Source organism: Electrophorus electricus, chromosome 11 (assembly GCF_041902795.1).
Source record: "Electrophorus electricus isolate QZ-2024a chromosome 11, ASM4190279v1, whole genome shotgun sequence".
NCBI lineage: Eukaryota > Metazoa > Chordata > Actinopteri > Gymnotiformes > Gymnotidae > Electrophorus > Electrophorus electricus.
Genome location: NC_137507.1, coordinates 13,023,784 through 13,047,432, shown reverse-complemented (window position 1 = coordinate 13,047,432; position 23,649 = coordinate 13,023,784). Strand labels below are relative to the sequence as shown.

Genomic DNA, 23,649 nt, shown 5'->3' with positions numbered 1-23,649 from the left:
AGGGCTGCTCTGATCTCTGCTGTACGGTGCTTCTGTACTGCTGCTCTGACCGCACGGGGCCCATGAAGCTGGTGGATGGACGTTATTAGACAGGGCCTGTCCTCAGCTGCCTCGTCCGCCAGCTCTTTCCACTCCTCCGGCTCAGGCTGTAAACTGTTCCCTGCTAAACAGGAGCGTGTGGAAACCACCAGGGTGACCACAAGCCTTATCTTCCTGAAAATTCAATACAAGTCAATATAGTGAACTGTCTGTATTATTGTGTAAGCTGCTTGGAGCATCATCCATTGCTCAGGTTTGCCTGATAAGTTTGATTTGCCAGAGAATCTGCCCAGCAGATACTTAAAGCACATCTTTGTGATATATGAGGGCCTCCCACTTTTGAAATTGTCATTTACTCAAATTTCTCCCCATGATGTTATGCGTGTGTGTGTGTGTGTGTGTGTGTGTGTGTGTGTGCTACTCAGCGGTAGACTATGTTTAGAACTACAACTGAAGGGGTGGTCCAAGCTATGAATTTCATTTGAATATTTGTTACCAGTGCTGAAATTAGCAATGACTTACTGCATACCCCTATCTAATACAGTTGAATATGTAACTAGCAATGAGGAACATATCTGTTCCCACGTGACCCATCCTCTGTTATTTGTTCATAATGTGCAGTTGCTTTGATTGTGGATATGAGAGGTAGGTGCTCTTCCACTGAGGATGCCTGCTCTTGTTTTGGTTTTTTTGCTTTAATAACCAGTGTGGGCAGAATCCGTAGACAACCTAAATGTCTGAAATGCAGATTTTGCTTGTTTATTGCTACAAAAACCAAGTTAGGGCTGGATTTTACAAGCCTGCACACCCTGCTGCAGTACCATGTCGCTTTGGGCCCTGTCATTTGATGACATTTTGATGATTATGAATGCTTTGTCTTTCAGATGTGCCTTAATAGGCATTGATTTTAATCAAGTTACATCAGTAATATAATGGTACTGTGCTGCTACTGCCACCATTCACAGTACAGTACCAACAGCACATCCTCACTCACCGGGAGATCTAATGTGAACCTACTCGTGAAAGCCCCCAGAGATGAGACTCTGAGTCATAGAAATAAAATAAATATCTCTAACAAAAAGCCCCTCCACTCTTACACCACCACCCATGCACGCTGAGCAGCCCGTGTTCAGAGTTTGCGCCGAAAGAGAAAGTCAAATAGAGATGAGCTGGATATAAAAGCAGGGGCACTTTGTAATGCTTGCTAAAAGCACGGGCGGAGAAGAGAGCTCGCCTGAGCCCTGGCCCGTGATGAATTAGTAAAGCCAGAGCCATTCAGACTTCTTCAGGGCAACAGAAGAACAGTGCACCCCTGAAACGTCTGCACACGCATGTTTGCTTGAGCAAAGCTTAGAGCACTTGACTCAGCAATGCTGTGTACTTTCGGTAATATTCAGTGCTTGAATATGTGCTTGATGGTATAATGCTTTATTCCACCATGGGAATTCACTACTCTGTTCCGATATACCATTTTCATTCACACTGGATCTCATTTTCAGTTCTGGTCCTTTGTTATTCCCCAGCACAGTTTGCCATTTATTCATCGGCAGAGTTAACACACTGTTACAAAGCAGCTCTAACAGCCAAGCTGGTATTGAGACTGCTCTGCCTAGGTGGAGAGTGAATAATGTGTCAGAGCTTTTGCGTTTCTGCCTGCCTTGCTCGCGCCTGTTTCCAGCGCACTCGCATTTAAGCTGGTCTTTGTGCTTCTGTGTTAAATGACTCGCACCATGACTTCACCGCAACTTTCAGCACTCAACCTGAGATGTTATTCCGCTAAGGCATGAACACGAGACGGAGGGCGATATTTTGGGGTTGACGCTGAAGAGAGACCAGGAGTGGTGAGGTGGGGGAGGGAGAGAGACCAAGGGCTTGGCAGGAGCTCCAGGTTTATGAAACAAGGTTTCTCCGAAACAGCTGCCAGAAGTGCTCATTCTTGCACTTCCTGGGCATTCGGTGTTCGCGAACGCACCCCTGGTGCACCCTCACATCAGGATGATTTTCCGCTTAAGTGCTTATAAGATGGTTGGTGCGTTCGCCTCTGCTTCTCAAGCCAAATGCTGCTGCAGCTCCCAACAGGCCCCTCTCTCTCTTCCACATTAACCTTCATGCCAAATGTATCCATGGTGCTCCGCAAAGGAGTAACACAATTGCAGATCCATGCAGCTAATTCAATTACATTCCCACTACCCTGATCGTGTCTGGGATTTCCCATTTCCCCCAGACCAAGAGCGGATCTGCTGAAAGTGTTTTGATTGCTCCAGGTGCTAGACAGATTGGATAAACAAGTCCACGTCTCCTGACAGTGGTGTATATGTTTTCCCAGGAGCAGATGTTGCAGCCCCCATAGCCTTTGCATTCCTTTTCCCTCGACACATTTGCCGTCTCCTGCAACGTTTCAGAAGTAAAACACTCATCTGGTTTTTTGGGGTTTTTTTTTTTCTTCAGTCATCAGAGAGAAATCTCTCAAAGTGTGCGTTGTCACAGGGTACTCCTGATTCACCACATTATTGCAAACGCTTCTGGTGTTGTTTACACTCCCTTTGTCTGCATCAAAGGCTGCCCATGCCTGTCTCTGTGCATTACAGGCGGTATGTAGAGGAATCAAAGGGTGACGCTTGCCAGCATTCTTGACCATGTGTCCTTCCAACCTCTGAGGCCAGCTGAGCAATGCTAAGCCATGCAGTCATGCAGCGAGGATTAAATTGGATCTTCAGTGCTTGTGTGCGCAACACAGAGCGGGCACTAACCGAGTGCCCACTACCTTTTACAAATAGGCAGCCCGCACCCCCATCGTGACGTGTGTGTCTGAACAGAGATAGCGCTCAGGCAGGCTCCCTCCAACATGCTGGTGCAGTGTCCTTGCCTGAGTGGATGTGAAATGTGATTACGATGAGTGGTTCATTGTCTCCTGGGTTGTGTGTTTAGTCCCTGCTGTGAATATGTGCCAACTTCCCTCCCATCACCAGACATCCGGGGTCCTGTATAGTAATGCAAGCGTGCAGCTGTTGATAGAAATACTTCAGTTCCAGGGTCAGGAAATAACAAGGTAAGCCCCCAGCCACGCTCGTGTGTCTGTGTTTTTGGAAATAGGCAGAGGTTTAGTTTTTTTCCTTGGCCCTTTGAGACAGCTTTGCCTGTGTTCCAGTGCTGAGCAGCAGCCTGGCCGTCTGGCTGGCAGCGCGTCTCTCGCCCTCGCCTCCATGTTCCCTCTGGCCAGCGGTACCCGTGGACACGCAAGGCACGCTCCCGGTTTGCCGCGGGGGACGCCAACGCACGCTGCCCGGCTGGCTTGAGCCGAGGTGCCGCCGACGGGTATCGGGCCAATGAACACGCGCTGTTCTGGCCCGCTAATGCTGTTAGCGCCCGAGCACGTGTCCAGGGTGCGTGGGGCTGGAGCTGGCTTGCTCCTGCTGCAGGGCGCTGTAATCCTTTTGTTTGCTTGCCAGCACAAAACCCTCCTCCACCACCCACCGGTCCCAGCATGTTTCTGTGTATCCTTTTGCGCTTCTCCGAGCCAAATTAGAGGGCAGTGTCTGGAATGCCTCCACCCCGCTGCTTGGGTAGTATTCACGTGGTGTACTGTGCGCACCCGGGTAAACACAGGCAAAATCCTCACACGTAGCCGCTACACCTCCCCCCTTTCGACTTGGTGGGGGTGGGGGTGGGGGGCTCAGAAGAGCAGTGGAGGGGCGGTGAAAACTCGTAGTCCTGGGATTCCTCGCCTGGTTGCCAGATCCTTTGAACTTTGCCTCTCAGACTTCCTCTCCCTTCTCAGATGAAGAAGTGTGAGGAGCGAGCCTGCTTGTGTGTGACCGTGTGTGTGAGTGTGCGCCCCCCCCCCCCCACCCGCCCACCCACCCACCCTCCCTCTACACACTCCACAATGCGCACACCCTCTCTGGCACTCGCACACGGAGGAAGCGCGGAGGAAGCTCAAGGCTGGGCTGAGAGCTGTACACTGGCACTCTTCTCCTGGAGGAGGCAGCCAGCTCCAGGGGAGTGCCTGTGTGCGCAGCGTGCCGTGGATATATGACCTGTGCTCTCCTCTCCGGCGGACAGAACTAGTGCTCGCCTCCCCCCTCCTCTCCTCCGCCACTGCCTGCCTGTCTCTCCCGCTCCCTCTCTCTGGGAGAGCGCTCCTTGGCTCTTTGTGAAGCAGAGCCGCGCAGACACGCGGACGCCCCCCCCCCCCACGCGCACCCGGTCCTGCGCCCGTGGCTCCACTGTGTCCGGAGTGCGGCAGCCTGCGTCCGGATCGGTGGCGGCGCCGCAGCCGCCGGCCATGGAGCGCTTCCTCGGCTTCGTCAGGCAGATCCGCCGGTCCCGGCGCCGCAAGGGCAAAAAGTACCGGCCAGAGGAGGATTACCATGAGGGCTACGAGGATGTGTACTACTACGCCTCGGAGCACCTGCACAGTAAGTGCCCCGCATCCACCCCCTGCTCCGCCCGGCTGCCCGGCGACGGAGTGCGGCTCCTGCGACCGCACCACTCATTGTTTTGCTGCCTCTGTTGAGCGTTCCCCTCCAGCTAGCTCCGACGCAGCAGGAGACTTTGCTCTGCTCTCAGAAAGGGCTGTGAATCAAGAGGCTTATGCACGGCTCATGAAACCCAAAGGAGCGTGACCAGGTCACCGTGGGGGTGTGTGCGTGTGTGTATATTAAGGTCAGAAGTTGGCACATTTCTGTGTGTGCAGGCGTGTGCGTGCGCGCGCGTGTGTTTGGCCGTAGTGCTCACCCTGACGAATGGGACATATCGGTTAGTGTTTACTTCCATCGATTGGGAGTGAGTTTAACGGCGTGTGGGTCGTAAAACAGCACGCTGTGGTCAGCTGCCCGGTTTTCCTGTTTGCCCTACTCCTCTGCACACTGGGGTCTTCCCTTAGTGTTCTTGTCTTAGCTACCATGTGCATGCATGTACACGGGTGGGGGGTGGGTGGAGGGGTGTTTCATCCCTCCCCTACTCTGCTGACTGGCTGCTTGTGGCTGTGCTGTAAAAGCCTGCTAGCCGCCTGTCTGCCTGTCCCCTTTTCATCTGTTCTGAAGCTTTCATCTCTGGCATTCCTGTGCTGCTCTGCTCGTTGGACTTAACCCCCCACAGCCACGCTGCAGTAATTAGCAGCTCCTCCTTCCACCCTCTCTGACCTGTGCTGAGGCGAGCAGGCTTTACCCCAGCACCCCCGGGGGCCGAGCAGCAAACGACAGGGTCCGACTCCCCTAACTTCCCCATCATCCACATTCTTTGCCTCGCAGAGGGGGAGGGATGTGCTATCTATAGCAGGTGTTAGCGGGGTCCCCCAGCCTCACTTTACATTCTGCAGTGTGTTGACCAGGGTTTTGAGCTTTCCGGCAGGTTCTACTGCAGAGCTCTCAGAAAACCTGCACAGTTCAATTAGGGATGTTGGCTGTCATTTCATAGTCCCCAAGATTAAGCAGCTTCCTTAATTTTGATGCGCGTGTGTGTGTGTGTGTGTGTGTGTGTGTGTGTGTGTGGGACATTAAGAGCGTTGAGATGACATTGAGTGGGTAATGAATCAAGCAGAGATCAGTCACATTACTCAGGATTTATAGAGTCATCGCTATAAGCTGTATTGATGTGGCTGTCAGTGTCTCCGATGAAAATGTTATGTTGAGCGAACAACAGCTCAGACCCCCCCATCCGCCGAGTGGCCGTGTCCGTTTTTCATTCTTTGTCTGAATTCAGGTTAACTGCTTTAATTGATCGTACACCTACTATTAGGTTTTATTCTATCACACAATGTTTTATGTTTCATTTGCACAGAAATAATAATAAAATGGACATAAGAGTACCCTGCTCTCTCGTAGCCTCACTTTTGCATGCGTGACATTGCCATTGATTTGCAATTGCCAAAAGCAACGCACTTCAGTGTAAAATTGGCCACCTAATTAACCCAGCTGGAGTCCGAGTGAGTCCAACACAGGCAGTGTGGAGAATAAATGGCATTCTGAGTGTTTTAAGCTCTCCACCAGGTACAGAGCTGCTGTGTTTTCACTCACACTTCCTGCCTCTACCTGAATGCTGTTGGTATGTAGAGCAATTAAGGCTTAATGACAATCTGAGATGGCCCCGATGCTTTGAAAATCTGCACATACAGCTAGAGCTAAGTACAGCCAGCGCGTCTGTAAGCACCAGAAGCTAATTAACTTCTGTGTCAAAAAAAAAAAAACAGAAAAGGGAAAAAAAAATTCCTGGAAATGTCACACTAGAAACCCCCACCCATTTTTTATACCAATTTCATGCATAATTCATGGAGAGGCTGTAGTCTGCCCATCCTGTACATTTATCAAACACTTACTCGAGTGGGACCCTGCCATTCGCTCTCTAATGGGGCCCATTCGTCCACCCAGGGACTTGCTGGAGCCCTGCCCTCCTTGCACGGGAGGTGGCCGTGCATCAGGACTTCAGAAAATGATGCATTTCACCATGACGGAGGGGGAGAGTCAGTCAGAGCATGCTCAGTGGCCATCCCCGGGGCTAGGCAGAGCCAGAAAGATCAGCCATCATGGTCTCGCCATGTGTTTACTGTAGCAGATGTGATTCTCATTTGGAGTTTTCTAGATTCCGACATTTCTGTTGAGTAGATCTGTCCTTAGGGGTCCGCTTTTCCTTCTTAAATGACATGGAATAAAAGTTTTAAAATTATTGAAAGCCTAAACAAAAAACCTTGGGACCACCATCTTATAGCCGTATTCATTGTCTTTAAAAAAGCCATCCACCGACTGCTTTGAGCTTAGTGAGAGGGTTTATTTGTAGCTATGGGTCATAAAAAATCCAAGACACACTGGCCGTTTTCTTTGTTTATATGATCTCTTTTACAAGGCTGCTTTTTGCTGTCAAATGATGGTAATGTAGTTGTTTCCTAATTTAAGTCACAGAAGTGGAATAATGTCTGGAATGCTTAATAATAAGATTCCAGACACTGTTGGAGGAGCTTTTTTCAATGTTGAATATTTGACTAAAGAAATATTTCATTCCTAGATATTCTAAGGCATTAGACTTAGTTTATACAACAGAGGTACTACTAATTTTGTCGGTCTTCAAGTGTAAAATAAGTCTCTGAACTGATTTTCCCATGGCTGAAATACTTACAAAATATTTGCTGAATTGCTGAAGGGCATTTAAGCGTCACTTTATTAGGTACACCTAGTCTATAGTTGTGCAGAACAGACTGCCATGTATTTTGCAATCAGTTGTATGTTGTAATCTGCCACTGCAGGCACCAGCCTTGCAGTCTGAAGTCATGTGATTGGTTGCGTCTCTTTTCTTACCTGGCTTTAAACAAAGGGCAAGGGTTCGCTGCATGCTTTTATGATACACTTCAGCTATACCATGAAGGCACTTGTAAATTCTCTTTATGCAAACACTTAGCACAAAGTGATATGGTAATACGAATTTACATATACATACACCAAATCTCCAGACCTGCCCTGCTTTTAAAATGGGTCATTTTGAAAGAGGCAACTGGAAACATGACACAACTTTTGCAGAGAACTAGACAGATTACCAGTAGTCAAAGTTTCTGAGTTCACAGCACAGTCAGACAAAGACCTGCTGCTCTGCAGTGGTTCCAGCTATAGATTAGGCATGTTGGAATTGTTTCAGGCTCATTGTATCTATGACATTGAGCATTTAGAATACTCATTTCGTACTATCTTAAGTATCAGGGGGATTATACTGTTATAAATACTGAAATAAATCCATTCAGCGCTGATGTATTTGTCTTTGATAATGTCATTGTCCTGTGGTTTGGAGTACTTAAAAAAAAATCATTTTTACAAATGAGCAACAAGTGTGAAAAAATTAAAGTGGTAAATAAACACACCTGGTTTAAACAAGTCTGTCTAATGCTTGACAGCCCCCTCTTCAGCTCGGGCCACCACACGCCCACAGGACCACTTTTCACTTAGAGCTTTCTTCCAAAAAAAGAATAAAGACTAAAGTTGGAAAGACTGGCTTGACTACAGAGGATCAACCTGATAGCATATTCTACCCTGTACAGTGTCATCAAGGGAGCTTCCAGGACTTTTTGCTTATCTGCAAAGTTGGAGTTGTATAAAAGAATGTGGCAGTAATGTTAATATTCTCAAACATTGCAGGGAAACAAAGAGCCACACGAAAGTCCTGGCATATCAAAGTATTAACTTCCCTATTGCGTTACATAAAGCCCAGCAGGGAAATTTAAATAAATATCAAACAGATTGTGATTTTGACTCCAAAGAGAACCTGTCTTCTGCTTAGATGAGATGTTTTGTTTTCTCTAGAGTAAGAGATTTGGAGTGATTGTTGTAAACGGCAAATAATTTGCATAAATCTTTCTGTTATTAACAAAAAGTAAGTAAGCTTGGATGAATGGCATGGAAATTTACGCTAAACCTATCGGCCCCCTTACGGTGGGGCTTCTCTCATTGGACGTTTATTGGGCTGCACACTGGCAGCCATTTGGACTGTGAGGATGTCTGAAATGGATGGGTTTTAATGAGCTGCTTGCAGTTTGCAGCAGGTAATCAAGCCTCATGCTTCCCCTAAAAGCCTCTCTCAGAGACTTCCAGCGCTAGAATTGATGCTAAGAGTGCTCACTTCATAACCCTTCCTCCTTAAGCAGGAACCTCATCCGGGGGGGGGGGGTCTAGGGTGAGAGGTGGCTTCTTTTGGATTTGTGTAAAGTTCATCTTGATGCACTGCCTGGCTTGGTTCTTCTCACCAATATTTAAATGTTTCATTCGAGTTGTTGTGCTGCGACTTTCCTATTTGTTCCCATGTTTGGATGCTGGTCCTAGCGATTAGTCACCATCACCCTAAAAAACTGTAGTGAAGCTAATTAGTTAACATAAATCATCTTGTACCATTTGAATTATTCCCAAGCGACGTTCTATCGAGTGCAATATGATAAAAATGAACGTTTTGTTGAACTTTTGTTGCTTTGCAAATATTTAGCGCAGACGGGCTTATTGAGTGCCGGAGAATCAGAAGGCCACGGGCACGTTGTGGACCTGCAGAGGCTCTCGTGGGATCCTGCTGGATCTTCTCCAGTCTCTGCCGTCCCAGCTTCCTTGCGCGCTGTGAGCTGATGTCCCAGATCACCTCAGGCCGTGCTGTACCATGATCATTTTTGCCGCGCTGCGGGCATCGTGGAGGCCATGGCAAAGTGAGAACCCCTGCCCCTCCTCCCTGGCCTGTGCGGTAGAGCCCGCAGCCTTGAAGAGACTTGATGAAACTTGATCACGTTGTTTGTGTCATTAAGGAAGACATCAGGCCTTAATTACAGACGACATTGGAGTGGCATGTCCTGTGTGAGTCGGGACATATGCTGCACCTCCAGAGAACTGCAGTGTTGTTTTTTTCGTTTGTTTTTTTTTCCCTGCGGCTGCGGGCAGCCTCCCTCACCGTAGCTGCATTATGAACTTGTAGCCTCCGCCATCACACCTCCTTTATTAACGTCCTCAAAGAGGACGGAGGCCTTTTCTCTGTGCTGGATGAGCCATTCGGTGTTGGTGCTCAGCTTGCGGCTTCTGCAGCACTCAGCTTTCGCGAAATGAAGGATTCTATGCAGATTTAACCAGAGAAGATTCCTGTTCCTTACCTCTACCAGACCCACTCCAGGTGATTCTAGAGAATTTCATCAGTAATGAACAGACAGGAAATTGAGGACAGTTAGACTTCGAATTTTGAATCCTTAAGTCACTAACAATAATAATCAAAAAGTATTAACAATCACATGAAAAGAGATTTGGAGAATTCAGAAAAAAATAAGCCAAAAAGTAGTAACAGCAAGCACATTTACTAGCCAGTGTTATGTGGCAGTCAAGGGCACACTGAAATTAGGATTGTTTTTCAGTTCATACGAGGCAGCACAAGTCAGCCCCAAAGGACACGATTCATCTCGCCCTTCGTGAGGCGCTTCTTGACTTCCAGTGTTAGGCTTCTGACACGCCCTTCCAGATCAAACAGATCACTGTCATTTTCAGCAGCGTGCCTTCTGGTGCCTCCCGAACCATCCGGTTCTTACTTTTAGCACAGTTGTTGAGCACAGGTCTCTGTCCGAAATGGCCCGGTGTCCCTGTGGGTGCCTCACGGTTTTGACCGAGGCCTGGACCTCCACCCGACGACCCCGCTAGCACAGAAGGAGGTGTGGGTTTCTTAGCAAGCACCAGCGTCCTGCTCGGCCGGAAGGCCCTCTCTCTCCTCCCTGCTTCGAGCGCCCTACCTCATGCTTGACCACCCTTTATCGAGCTTTCCCCTCAAGCCTCTCCCCTCTTCTGCCTCTCACTCACTTTGCCCTGACTTCACTATCAGCGCAATCCATCAAAAGTGATATGATTAGAGGTTCCAGCTCCTTCACATACACTCCCAGCACTGTAAGCCATTTTCTGTCCCTGCAACTCTCTTCGTCTCTCTTTCTCTCTCTGCCTTCATCTCTCTCCCACTGTCTGTTTTTCAAACTGTCCTTCCCTGCCGTTTTCTGTAGCTTTTATATCTCTCTCCTGCTCTTTCTCTCTTCTACTATGGCTTTAAATCATTACACATGCGAAAAGATTCGGAGAATACAAACGCAAACACGCAAATGCAAAATTGCATGGATCCTTAAAAGGGTCTTTGTGGAGTGACAAACTGGAGCTTTTCTGAGGGTCAGTCAAGCACGTACTTCACTGTCCTAAAGCTTGTTCTTATTTTGAAATGGACTGTTTAAAAGTTCAGCCATGAAACTTCAACAGAATGTATTAAATATTTCTTGCCAGTGATCGTCAGTAGTGACAGTGTGCAGTACTTCTGTCCCAGTGGTGTGTGCTGGTGGGGGGGGGGCGGATTGGTTCTGGGGTTTGCTGGCAATGGATTCATTTGTAAAGCAACTTTAGCTTTGCCATCCAGTGATATCTCGCCTACTACATGTCCAATTGATTGGAACATTATTGTATGAAGGAAGAATTCTGATTTGCCCTTTGAGTTGGCATTTCAGGCTGCTTCATAAGCTGTCAAAACGCTAATAAAACATGACTGCAGCACTCGGAGCTCAAGTGGGTGCTGATAACGGATTAAATTCCGATTGGGAGCACAGTCTGATTGTTTGTTTGTTTGATTTGTCTTTGAGAATTAGTGTCAAAACATTAGCTGCCAAATCTTCCTATGTTTTTCCTCTGTAAGGTGAACCATCAGCGTGAAATAATGAACATGAATCTCACTCTCAGCGAGAACACAAAGTCTTCTCCACTGGCGCATTCACACATGTGCCTCATACCTGCGTTTGGACACGCTTGATATTTGACTTGCACAGAAAGAAGAGGCTTGCACTTGGCAAAGAGCCTTTGGCAGACTGACCCGAGGGCGTTTTGAACACGGCTGGAGGCGGGGGGGGGGGGGTTGGTGTCTGGAGCTCCTCTCAGGGCTTCCCCCAGCTCCCAGCCGCAGCCTGGCTCTCGACAGGTAGGCTCGTGCCGCAGAGCTGCCTGTCGCTGGCTGGGGATGTGTCGCTCTCTCCAGCTCTCTCGCTCAGCTCCAAGTCTTATTAGATAATCCTCTTAGCCTCTGCTCTGTGTGCGTCTCCTTTCTCTGATATTTTGGAGGCTGCAGCTCTCAGCAGAGGAGGCAGGCTTTATGTAACTTGACATCGAGTATGAAATATCAGCATACAGTTAGTTGTGGCACTGATGTTTCAGATAGTGCTGTAGCCTTTGGCTTAGTGTGTACATACAGTCTTCTCTATTGCAGCCTTGTAACGTGGACCCAAGTGTCTCCTGGGTCGCACCATTCACTTCGACCTTTACCCTTTGCCATCACTGGTCAAACTTCTTTTGATGACCTGTAAGGAGCATTAGATGATTTATGGTGATGGTTATTCAAGATAAGAACAATGTAGGGGTTTAGAGTAATGAGCAACTCTGAGCCCTGTGGCATTGTTAATGCTTTCTGAAAAATACCAGTTGCCATTTGGCCCCCATTATGTGGGCTTTCCCTGCTGAGGCAGGATGGAACTGAAGGACTAAATGAACGGGTCTTTTTCTGACTCTAATATTTGCATAAAAAGACAGAGCCAACTGGGAATTCACTGCTTTTAAACTGACACCATAGCAGACCCTGGTGAGGTACTGTTGGGTTACATTATGCTAATATCTGTTGCATGGGCTGTTATTTATGTGTATTATTTACATATATTTCCCAGGTATGATTCCCTGTGTCAGTGCATCAGCACTTTACTGTGCCTGAGTAAAATGAAGAAAATGGATTTTCTAAGTGTGAATGAAGTGTTTTAATCTGTAGGTTTGCTTCTAATTAGCCCTCCTCTGCACAGGTAATGGCTTTTATGTGTGGTCTCTGCATTCCAGGGGAAGAGAGACAGAGAGAGAGAAAGGTGGGGCCTCCATTAGTTACAGTTGCAAACCATTACAATTTCTAATTCCCTCCTTCTTTTTAACTTCTTTTGTGTCTCCATCTTCCTTTTCAACTCCAGAGTTGATTTGGAGTGAAATTTAGGTTTGAAACATGGTAGACAGGATTGCTGTTGCTATCCTGGGCATAGAGGTTGTGATTAATTTGACTGTGTTTAGTACCATGCTTGTGTCATTTGCTGAGCAAGCTTTTTTTTTTCTTCCATCACACTCAGCTGGATGTTGGGTTGGGAGGATCTACATCTGTGCTCTAAAGTGACCCCAAAGAAGCCTTTCTACCGAGTGAACCACAGTGAGACAGGACCTGAAGGCTGGCAGTTATCTAGTAGTATCGTAGTATCTAGTGTCGTTTCCACCTGCTATGTCCTAATGTGTGCAGTTTCAGTCCTCCTTTATGTTTAGTATTGCACTCTGGGGTTGAATTAACTCTAAGCTCAGTGTCACATTTTAGGGGCTAATTTTAACATGCTGGAGTTATTCATTACCACTAGGGGCCTCGCCACTGGAGTGCAGTCAAGACTTTGTTGTTTTTCTCTGTAATTTGCTGATGGGTTCTGGCACAGGCCACCTACAGGTGCAGGTGTGTAGCAGCATTCCACCCTTGAGTTGCCTGCCTCTTGAACAGCCCTTCCATGAAAAGCAAGACTGAAGACCAGTTTAAAATCATCTTTACTAAGGCTGCATTATAATGTCATCTAAACTATTTGGCTTATTGCATGTTGCTCATTACATATGATCATTTATATATGAGTGTGTGTGTGTGTGTGTGTGTGTGTGTGTGTGTGTGTGTGTGTGTGTGCACGCATGCCTAGGTCTCTTTTAGCATTGGCTGGGAAAACATGCTGCATGCTGACCGATCACCGTTACAGTGTCTCTGGGGCGAAGCATTGCATCATTAAGCTAGCTTTCCTGCCCCGTGCGTCATCTGTGTGAGGAGCAGAGTGAAACGTAGTGGTCCTGTATTATTAGACAGCACAGGGTTATGGGATGCCCTAGCCCAGCGGGATATGATGAAGCTTCACTGCTTTATGGTGTCATAGATGTCTCAGTTTGAGCTGTGTGTGTGTGTGTGTGTGTGTGTGTGTGTGTGTGTTGGGGGTCGTTCGATGCTTTATGTTCCAACTCTCATGTAGCCTGAGGGGCTTTCCAGTGAGTGGATATTTGACCCTGCAGGAAAGAGGCAGGCCGGGAGCTGGAGGAATGACGCTGGCCACGCCCCTGCATGCTCTCACTGGAGCCTGTACATCGGCTGTATTCGACTGACTGTGAGTCCTAAAAAAGGGGCAGGTTTACGGACTAATTATGGCCATGAGGTGAAAGTACAGGGCTTGTGTGGATGAATCATGATGCAATTTAATGGGATTCTTTTCTGGCCTTATTTCTTTCTCCTGGCAAGATTATAACGCCCACAATGCATTTGGGATGCACTGATTGCACTGAAACCACTTTTGAACCATATGTTGTCTGCTCTGTTGTCTGATACACTGAGGTCCCGGGAGGTCTAATACTGTCTTTCTGCACCTGAATAGAACTTACTGTACTTAGCCACCAGAGTATGGATTGGTGTAGAATCCAGTTCTGATCCAGTCTACTTTAGTCTACTCCTATTCTGAACAATAAATGTTGTCTTATTTCTCTACTGTTGAGGCCTGGTCACTTTTGCACAGTCTGCTGCAGGGTTGCGGGGATGGGGTGTGGGTGGGGGCTTTAATTGAACTGTGTGCCCCACACATTATTTGGTGTTTGCTTGATGCCCTGAGGCTGCCTCAGGGTGGCTGATTCTAAACCACACCTCTGGTTTCTCCTGGAGGCAACGCGGAGTGCACGAGCTGGCAGGTGAGCGCTGTCCCCCACTTTTCTCCCGCTTCCTCGCCAGAAAAAACATAGCGGCAGTGATCCAGCCTTAACCTCCAAGGATGGAGCACCTTAATGAAGGGGCATCCACGTCTGCCTGCCGCCTCAGCCAGGCTGTCAGCAGTGATGGGCACGAGGCGCTCGCTAGGCTTGGAGTAATTACGCCCCGCAGTGGAACATGCAGATGCTTATGTTAATAAACCAGTTTCGGGTTCCTCTCTAAACATGTGCTATTGAGTGGCTTCTCAGCCTGAAACTGTGCTTCTCCGTTGATTGAAAGTGTGAGCGGTGTCTCCATCGGCTCCACACAGGCGAGACGCAGTGCTCTGCAGGCTCCTGTTATAGAAATAAAGAGCTTTATTGTGCCATAAAATTCGGACATGGCTCGATGATTGATTCCCCGCCTGCGTGCCTTTTAATTTTAGGTTTTCTTAATTTAATGCGACGAATGGGCTGTGTTAAACAAACGCGTCGCGAGCGATGTCTATTTCACCAGCCTGCTTCCTGCCTCGGCCTGACTCCTCGACAGGTCCGATAATCCATCTGAAAATTTTTTGCCTCTGTGCCGTGCTTTGAACACACTGTGGTACGGAGTGCATAAGAGAGAAGTGTGGGAATGCAGCTCTTTGGACGGCTTCCTACGGCACTGCTGGCGAATGGCAGGTGGGAGCTGGGAGTCTTCCTGCTCCTCCTCCTCCTGCGGCCTCCCTGCTCCTCCTGCTGCTTTCACCCTCGCCACTTTCTCAGTGCCGTTAGGTCTGTGGTTCTTTCCCACCCGCGCAGAAATCAGGCGACTGGAGTCAGGCCTGTAAGTGGACGCACAATGAGATTCGTCTGAAGCGAAACTACGAGCGCTAGCCGTACCGTGCGCGTTAACGTGTGTGGACGCGCACGTCTGTGACACCGCGGCTCTGGTGCACACCAGCACCCCTCCCCTGCTGTGAAGCCCAACTCCCATCGCTATGCCATACATGCAAGGAGGAGCTGGTGGCAGCTGAGAGAAGGTTAAGGGCAGCTGGGAAAGATGAATTGCCTCTTATTTATTGAGCTAAATCAATCAGCCTCTGGCTGAGCAGCAGGAGGTGCATTGCGGCGATGGGGAGTCACGGAGTGGCTCCTCTCGAGAGGCAGCTGGCACTGGCTGGCACGCCTGCGGTCTTTCCCGCCGCATGGAGCGACGGGCTCGCTCGTTCTCTGACTGGATGGAGGTGCTGCCCCCGCGTGCTGCTTCCCGCTTACCCTGCGGCGTCTCCTCCCCTGGCCACCACACCGTTCCTGTTCTTCAGTCTATCGGCTAAATACCATGATCTGGATGGGCTGTACCAGTTGAGGTGGATCATTTGGGAAACATTAAATTGGGCTGTGCTGTGGACCTTCACAATAAAGGCAATTGAATGCTCTGTTTTGTAAACAAATGCTGCATTGCCTTGGAGAGACTTTTTAAGTATTGTTTGGAATGGCAGTGGGTATACCTGCAGAAATATAGATTACATGACAATGACCTACTCTAGCAGGATTATATCACTGTTTATCGTAATTGCGATTAGAAATATATTAATGTACCCTCAGTGTGACCTCGTTAAAGACTGGCCTGCATCACTTTGAGCAGTTATGTATACTTGCATCATAAGTCACAGAAACACCTCCAGAGCTCTCATCTGGAAAGTGGGAGACTGGCCAGACTATTCCCTGCACAAGATAAAAAAAATAAAATAAAATTTACTAGTTGGCCGGTTTGCGTTGTGCAGCCTTGTACAATATTAGTATTGCAAAAGCCAATACCGATTTATTGAGCCCGGGGCTTCAGAGCTTAGTGGGTTTGAGGAATGAGCAACATTGGAGGCAAGAGGGAAAAAAAAATCAGTGTGTCATCTGGTCAGACCATCCCATATCAAAGCGTTTTTTCCCAGAGGTTTTGAGGGGATGAGAATAGCAGGTTCGGCACTGAGCTTGAACATCTCTGTAGGTAAGAAGAGCGTAGACGAGAAGCAGGAGGCTAATTGTTCATCTCCATACCAAAACTAATTACCCGAAGCAGGCTGGATTCCCATTAAAGCAGCCCGTTAATTATGGTTAGCTATGTCGGAGGATGTTTTCCTGCTGACCAAAGATGAACCAGAAAGCCCGTCCAGCTGAGAGGGGAGACGAAGGCAGAGAAGAAAAGCGAAGAGCCCTGCAATGTGCTTGGAGCAGCGGGGTTCTGCCCAGCACCTTCTCTCTGTTTTTCACAGCACTCATGTTTAGCGCTTTCTGTCCATTGATTTCCTATGGCCAAACACTCATCGTGTTGTGTAATGCCTGGTCGTTTGCACCGAGCTTCGTCTGAGCGAAGGACAACTCTTTCGCGTTTACGCTAATCGTGCACTCTGTATATTCAGCTCCCTGCACTATACAAGTCCATACGCCTGCCTGCACTGTGCTGAGAGTACCACCTCCTCTCCACCACCCCCCGCTGAAAGACAAGCGTGGGTTTACACTGCAGGTTTTCCCTCCGGATTCAGACCTGGCTCCCCTCAAGCATGTCACTTGCACTTGAAAGACCCCAAAGAGCAGTGTGGGAAGGACTCGGGTCCGTCCACGTAGCACTGTGTCAGGCTTCAGGCCAGGCACTGGGCTGTTCTCACAGTGACGCAGTCTTCCCTCTTTAGCTTTCCCTTCTGTTTACTCGACGGCACAGAAGATTGCATTTTCCTCCGTCTTAATGAACCCCCGTACGTCTTGCACATCCCTGCTGCCTGTCAGAGGGAAGGAACAGCGTTCCAAGACTTTCCCAGATGCTGGGCTTCCTCTTTAGCCTTTGACTCAGAACTGGTCCCCGGAGGTACCGCTCCGGCAGGGATGTAATTGCACTGAAGATGTGAGATCAAAGAGCAGCGTAGTTAACGTATTGCATTACATTTGCATAGACCTGTGGAGTGATTGCTTATTCTATTAACATTTAGCAAGCACCTATGGGAAAAACATTGTTGCATAAGATGTGTTTGTTTGTTTTTTAAACGTCTGTGAAATAAAAATGATGGTACAAGCTTAGACACCTCACTTTTACCTTTTACCTTATACAGTTTACTTGATCGGTTACTTCAGTTATTCATTAAATAGTCTGTGTAGTTTATGCCTGAGCAGCATAGCCACTGATGCTGAAAAAAGTCCATCTGCAGTAACCAGTAACCATTAACCATTATTACCCCCACAGAAGGATCCCAGTTACTCAGAAATATTCAGCACTCTGACAGTTTAATCAAGCCCCTCTAATTAACATATCATCTTTAAAGGAGGACTGCTGTATAAAGGAGTCCCCTAGGATATAGATCAGCAAATATTTTGCTCTAATTTAAGCTCAGCAGTCCTGATGTGCTGCTCAGAAGAGAGTGATGTGAAGGAGTACAGCAGGAAACCAGCAGGCCAGAGTACTCTGGAGCATCCGGCTCATCCGGCAGTGCTACTACAGTGACTGGCTGGGCTTGTAGCATGTTAAGGCTGTTGTGCTCAGACGTCTGGTGGGTAAATGCTGCGATCTGATTGGGCCTTGCAGAGGTCCTGAATGGTGTGCCTGTGGATGTAGCTGACTCTACTTGACCTTCCTGTTCACTAATTTGCCATGGAATCCTAAGCGTTGCCTGTGGGAGTAGCCAACACACACACACACACACACACACACACACACACACACGCGCGCACACGCACATGCATATACACTTAATGTATACCCTTATGCAGTCTGAGCTAGTGTGCCTTAGTATTTCAGGGGCCAATTAAAAGTGTAAGTGCTTTCGCTAAAACTCTTTTCAGGTCCCTGTTGGCTACTGCTCCAGAAAACCTCTCCTTTGCTTCCTCCTTTCCCGTTCCCGGTTGTTGTGTGGGACTCCCAGGCACAGACTCCCTTTCCTCTGCCCCTCCTCTCCTTCTCCGTGTTCAGTCCTGGGAGAGCTCCACTACCGCCGAGGAGGCCACGCCATCAACTCACTGTCTCCCTTATCTCTGAATGACTCTGTCAAAGGAATCTGTAATTATTAGCTATGCTTCTAGGTGAATTCAGATGCATGCGTCTCAGCTATACTGACTGCGTCTGTCTCTTCTTAGTCCACACACGAGCCTCCCAGACTAAGACATCAAAACATGGTAATCGCATGCATAGAATTGCAGCATAGATGTTTGGTAAAGGACAACTGTGGCCGTTTCTCCATATGTGATGCAGCCTGTCGAAACAGAGGGACCTGTGGGTTTGTTCTGCTGCTAATGGTCTGGGTAAATGTGTCTGTCTTCTTTTTTTTTCTCTGCTGTAGGACTCCTGAAATAACCTACAAAACTGATCTCTGCTCAGTACAATGTGACCTCATGTTGTTGATTCCTGCAATGCAGACACAATTCAGCAGTCAGATGACCTGAGGTTACCTCTTGTTCTGATGAAATATTCAGTGTTTTCAGTTACTAGTTGAATAACACACATTCCAAGACAAGTTCTGCTGCGTTTTTTGTTTTGTTGTTTTTTCGGAACAAGTGAAAAACAGAAAATCGGGTTACCCAGATTGTGGTAGTAACTTGGATAAATAAAGCTGCAGTCCATTCATCAGTGTTGTGCGTGCTAATGTCGCACAGTCAAGTGCTTCAGGGAAGGTCTTTAGCACAAGAAAAATGAGCTTGTTCACAGCCACTAACACCTCTCACATCCTTTGTTCTCTGCAATCCTCATGCATATTTTAGAGTGAATGTGAAATTGACAAATGTTCTGTTGACCAACCGTCTCGGTTAATTGGGTGGCCCTCGCCGGGCTCTGGCTTTCTGTTCCTGACCGATGGCCGTTTCCAATGCTGTTAGCATGCTCACGCCAAAGCCCCCCTGTTGCAGCTTAGCCACTGGAGCGAAGAGCTACAGTTCTGCTGGCTTTGGGAATTGATGAGTCACTCTGGAGTAAAACGGGCTCAAGCGTGAGTTTGTCCCTCAGCCATTACAGGCAGGCTGCCATTATCACAGCCCGCTCTGCCTCTCCATGGTGACCTTCGCTATTGCTTTGTGGTGGCAGGGCTGAAGGGTTGAAGGGCTGCTTTACAGAAATAACTCGCTGGCTCATGGCTGTTTTCTTTGTTCCTAGGACATTATTAAGCCTGTAAAAGGGTTCTAGATTTCTGCCCAGACAGTTCAGTGTTTTCTGCCCCTTTTGTATGCTTAACGTGCATATTTTTTGCTGTGTGCGTTTTATGTGCTTTCTTTATGTTAACTGTGGTATTACTTAAGCTCAGATATATGGGCCAGTTTCACTAGCTCTAAACATAGACCACACTGAACAATAGCTGCTAATTTGAGACCTTCATCGTCACAAAATTGAACCAAAATGGCCGAGCAGTGAGAGTCATTAAATGATTCAGACGGAGCCTCATTATTTTTTCAGTTCAACTGGATGGAGAAGCAATGACAGGAAAACTCTATGACATTGCCTGGGAACGTGCCATAGTGCGCGTGTGAGGGTTTAGTGAGGGTTAGTGAAGTGGCGATTAGGCAGAGAGCTGGCCTGATAAGCTGTGAAGTGCAGCTGAACCCTGGATGGTTTTAAACGGGCTTTGATTCAGGATCGCTTTATCACAGGTGAAGGAGAATGTGTGTGGCATGCACTTCTTTTGTTTACACTGTGTGTGCGCACATGTCTGCCTGTCTGTGCGCGCGTGCGTGTCCGTGTGTGTTTTGCTGCGCGCGTTTTGTCACAGTCCGCAAGAGTGCCACCTTTCCTGACTTTCCCGCGCTGTGTTGGCGTGTGCAGACCTACAAAAGTTTTAGCGGTAATGCGCTTTGCTTCCTGCATATCCCACAGCCTCCAATCAATCCCACCGAAGCTCTGAGTCACCGGGCTCACACAGAGACATGATGCAGACACCCCCTGGTGCCCCCAGCACTCAGCTCATCCCAGGGAACATGGCACAGGAGGAGGCTTTCTGCCGAGGGCAGGAGGCTTCGGGCTTCCAGGTCCACACGGATCACTGCTCTGTTAAGTTACTCTGGTGTTTTTCTTTCTGGTGCCAATCGCGTCACCGTTTCCACCCAGTGCTGCGTGTTCCGCTCGCGGCTCTTCCTGGGTCCCAGGCTGGGGGTGAGAGCACCTCTCTATGGGCAACACTGCAGATGCGGCCAGGGAATAAAGTTGGGTCAAGGGAAGGTTGAGGCTAAGGAGAACAAATGGGGTGGAGGGATGGCGTCACAGGTAAGAGGCCTAACCTCTCGTGTATAGGGGAAGGGGTCGGGGGTGTTGAATGGGGGAGGGTCTGTGGGGAGGGATGGAGTTAGGGTCTGGGATGGGGGATGGGGGAGGTTGGAGGATGGGGAGGTTGTGTGGTGGGGGATGGGGGAGGTTGTATGATGGGGGAGGTTGGAGGATGGGGAGGTTGTGTGGTGGGGGATGGGGAGGTTGTGTGGTGGGGGAGGTTGGAGGATGGGGAGGTTGTGTGGTGGGAGAGGTTGTGTGGTGGGGGATAGGGGAGGTTGGAGGATGGGGAGGTTGTGTGGTGGGGGATGGGGGAGGTTGTATGATGGGGGAGGTTGGAGGATGGGGAGGTTGTGTGATGGGGGAAGTTGGAGGATGGGGAGGTTGTGTGGTGGGGGAGGTTGGAGGATGGGGAGGTTGTGTGGTGGGGGATGGGGAGGTTGTGTGGTGGGGGAGGTTGGAGGATGGGGAGGTTGTGTGGTGGGAGAGGTTGTGTGGTGGGGGATAGGGGAGGTTGGAGGATGGGGAGGTTGGAGGATGGGGAGGTTGTGTGGTGGGAGAGGTTGTGTGGTGGGGGATGGGGGAGGTTGTGTGGTGGGGGATGGGGAGGTTGTGTGGTGGGGGAGGTTGGAGGATGGGGAGGTTGTGTGGTGGGGGATGGGGAGGTTGTGTGGTGGGGGAGGTTGGAGGATGGGGAGGTTGTGTGGTGGGAGAGGTTGTGTGGTGGGGGATGGGGGAGGTTGGAGGATGGGGAGGTTGGAGGATGGGGAGGTTGTGTGGTGGGGGATGGGGGAGGTTGTGTGGTGGGGGATGGGGAGGTTGTGTGGTGGGGGAGGTTGGAGGATGGGGAGGTTGTGTGGTGGGAGAGGTTGTGTGGTGGGGGATGGGGGAGGTTGGAGGATGGGGAGGTTGGAGGATGGGGAGGTTGGAGGATGGGGAGGTTGTGTGGTGGGAGAGGTTGTGTGGTGGGGGATGGGGGAGGTTGGAGGATGGGGAGGTTGGAGGATGGGGAGGTTGTGTGGTGGGAGAGGTTGTGTGGTGGGGGATGGGGAGGTTGTGTGATGGGGGAGAGCTGGGAAGCTACAAGCTGTCGTGAAATCGCCATAATTGATGAGGCAAATGTAGCATGATGAGCGTAGAGAGTGTGTGGCTCCACCAACTGTCCACTTCAGCTCATGTGATAATTGGGTTAGTCACGTGTGTGTGTGTGTGTGTGTGTGTGTGTGTTTGAGTGCTGTTCCTAGAAGGCAAAGTTCACAGGTGAATAGTGTACACGCAGGTCAACAGGTAGACTTAATGTGCAAGAAGAGATGACTAGAAAGAGAAAATGAGGAGTATGAGTGCTGACACTACAGCGTGATGGTCATAGGTATAATCTCAAACACACACACACACACACACACACACACACACACACACACACACACACACACTGTACAGACTGCAAAAAGCAGGCAAGTCTAAGACGGGACATTAATCTAAATTCTCACTCTCCCTGGTGAAATAGAACCATTCAAGTGCTTCAGTGCTTATTACAACCCTAATCATTTTAGATTAGACTCTGTTTGTGTCTGTGCAGGCTCTCTTTCACTGCTCAGGGATGTGTTTTCACAGATTAGCCATTTCTCAAGGTCCAGCCCTGCCTTGATGAAACAGCGGTGCTTCTGACAAATGATTGACCAATTAATGGAGCCATCATCTATAAGGCCTGCTTTTTGCCTTTGGACTGCAGCACTCAAGCTTCCTGTGCACGACCTGTCCTTGCCTCCGGCCGTCCATGTTGGCGCTGATGAGCTCTGCTTTGGGGAGGTTGTTGGCCCGATTGCCGTGTCCTGGGCCCTGCTCTCAGACCTGTAGCTCACAGAGTCAAGCCCGTTAGAGGAAAAGTGTTGTTTTCACTCTTACTTTGGCTCTCGTTTCCATCCTGCTGTAGGACGTCAGGGCCTGGTTTGGGCCCCGGTGTTAATGAGCCTTATTCAGCTCCTTGTTCTCCGCATCAAACATCAAACCAGCGCATGGCGGAGTAACGCAGAGGCGTTAAAGCCAGCTGCGGCATGCCAGACACCCCGCGCGGCTTCTGAAATGCTTATGATGCGGAACTAATGTATGCGTCGGTTAGCCGAGAAGCTCTCGGAGCGTTTTCCGTGCCGATGCCGGATTGGCTCGGGCCCGGCCCAGTGATTCCGAGGCGTGGACGGAGGACGGAGAGGGAGGCACAGAGGACGTGTGCTGTCACACTGGATTGAAGTATTGAACTGCAGCAGTGGGGGGAGATTCGGGGAGCACCTATGGAAGAGTGAGCAGTACTGCTTAGAGAGGCATAGGGGGACGGGTGGGACTCCACACATCCCAGCACATGGAGCAGAACAAAGTCACAGCTGAATGTGTCTAGAAGGCCTGAAGGAGCACAGTTGCTGAGGAAACGCCGTTCGATTGCACGATGGTCTTGGATACAAATGTAGTTTTAACAACAAACACAGCTGCTTCCTTTCAGACCAACTTTCAGACCTTAGGAAGATTTAAATGCAGTTATACTTTTCTGGAATCAAATACCCCCCCCCCCCCAAACCTGATTACTGGATGGGTAGCAATAGTGATTATAACCACTGTCAACAACAGCTGAATTGGTCCCATGGGTCTCTTCCTTACACTGGAGTTATTGCACCACCGTTGCCCGTTCAGCACCAGTCAGTCTAGCTCTCCATCGCTTTATATTTTTATCCTCTCCCTTCCCCTGTCACTCCGCCTGCCAGCCTGCCGCACGCGTCTTTATGTCTGCCCACCTCGCACCTGTGCCTGTGTGCGGGAGCGGCGACGCCCTCTCTCTCTTCTCGTCCCTCACTTCCCCGATCGGCCTTCGAATCCTGTTCCCTGCCCTGCCTGTCTGTCAGCCTTTGGGAGACTGTTCATCATGGTGCACTGATGTGACTCTGTTTCTCTCTCTCTCTCTCTCTCTCTCTCTCTCTCTCTCCCCTTTTCCATCAGTCTGTCTCATCTTAGCAACACTTGGCTTGGTTTCTGTGTGTCTCTCTCTCTCTCCTCCGTCTCTCCCTGCAGCGGGCGGGGCCGACAGTGTCCCGCACAGCGCTCCTGATTATGTTTACCTCCTCCTCGAGGAGCAGTGGTCTCTTTGTTCTGTAAACAGTCTCAGCAGCTCTGTGCTCT

At 49.1% G+C, this 23,649-nt stretch overlaps 1 protein-coding gene across 9 annotated transcripts in view; it reads left to right on the top strand.

Annotated features, from left to right (window-relative positions):
* Positions 1–23,649, top strand: part of grip1 (glutamate receptor interacting protein 1) — a 187,150-nt gene that overhangs the window by 74,412 nt on the left and 89,089 nt on the right. For 4 of the 9 annotated variants that reach the window (XM_081722731.1, XM_035528227.2, XM_081722730.1 and 1 more), the window contains exon 1: positions 3,956–4,457. The exons of 3 other annotated variants lie outside the window; for them this stretch is intronic. In XM_081722731.1, coding sequence (XP_081578857.1) covers positions 4,325–4,457 — 133 coding nt within the window. In that variant the 5' untranslated portion in view covers positions 3,956–4,324. Of the gene's footprint in view, positions 1–3,955; positions 4,458–23,649 lie in introns of those variants that run through there. 2 more of the 9 variants (XM_035528230.2, XM_081722727.1) reach the window with 1 other exon arrangement.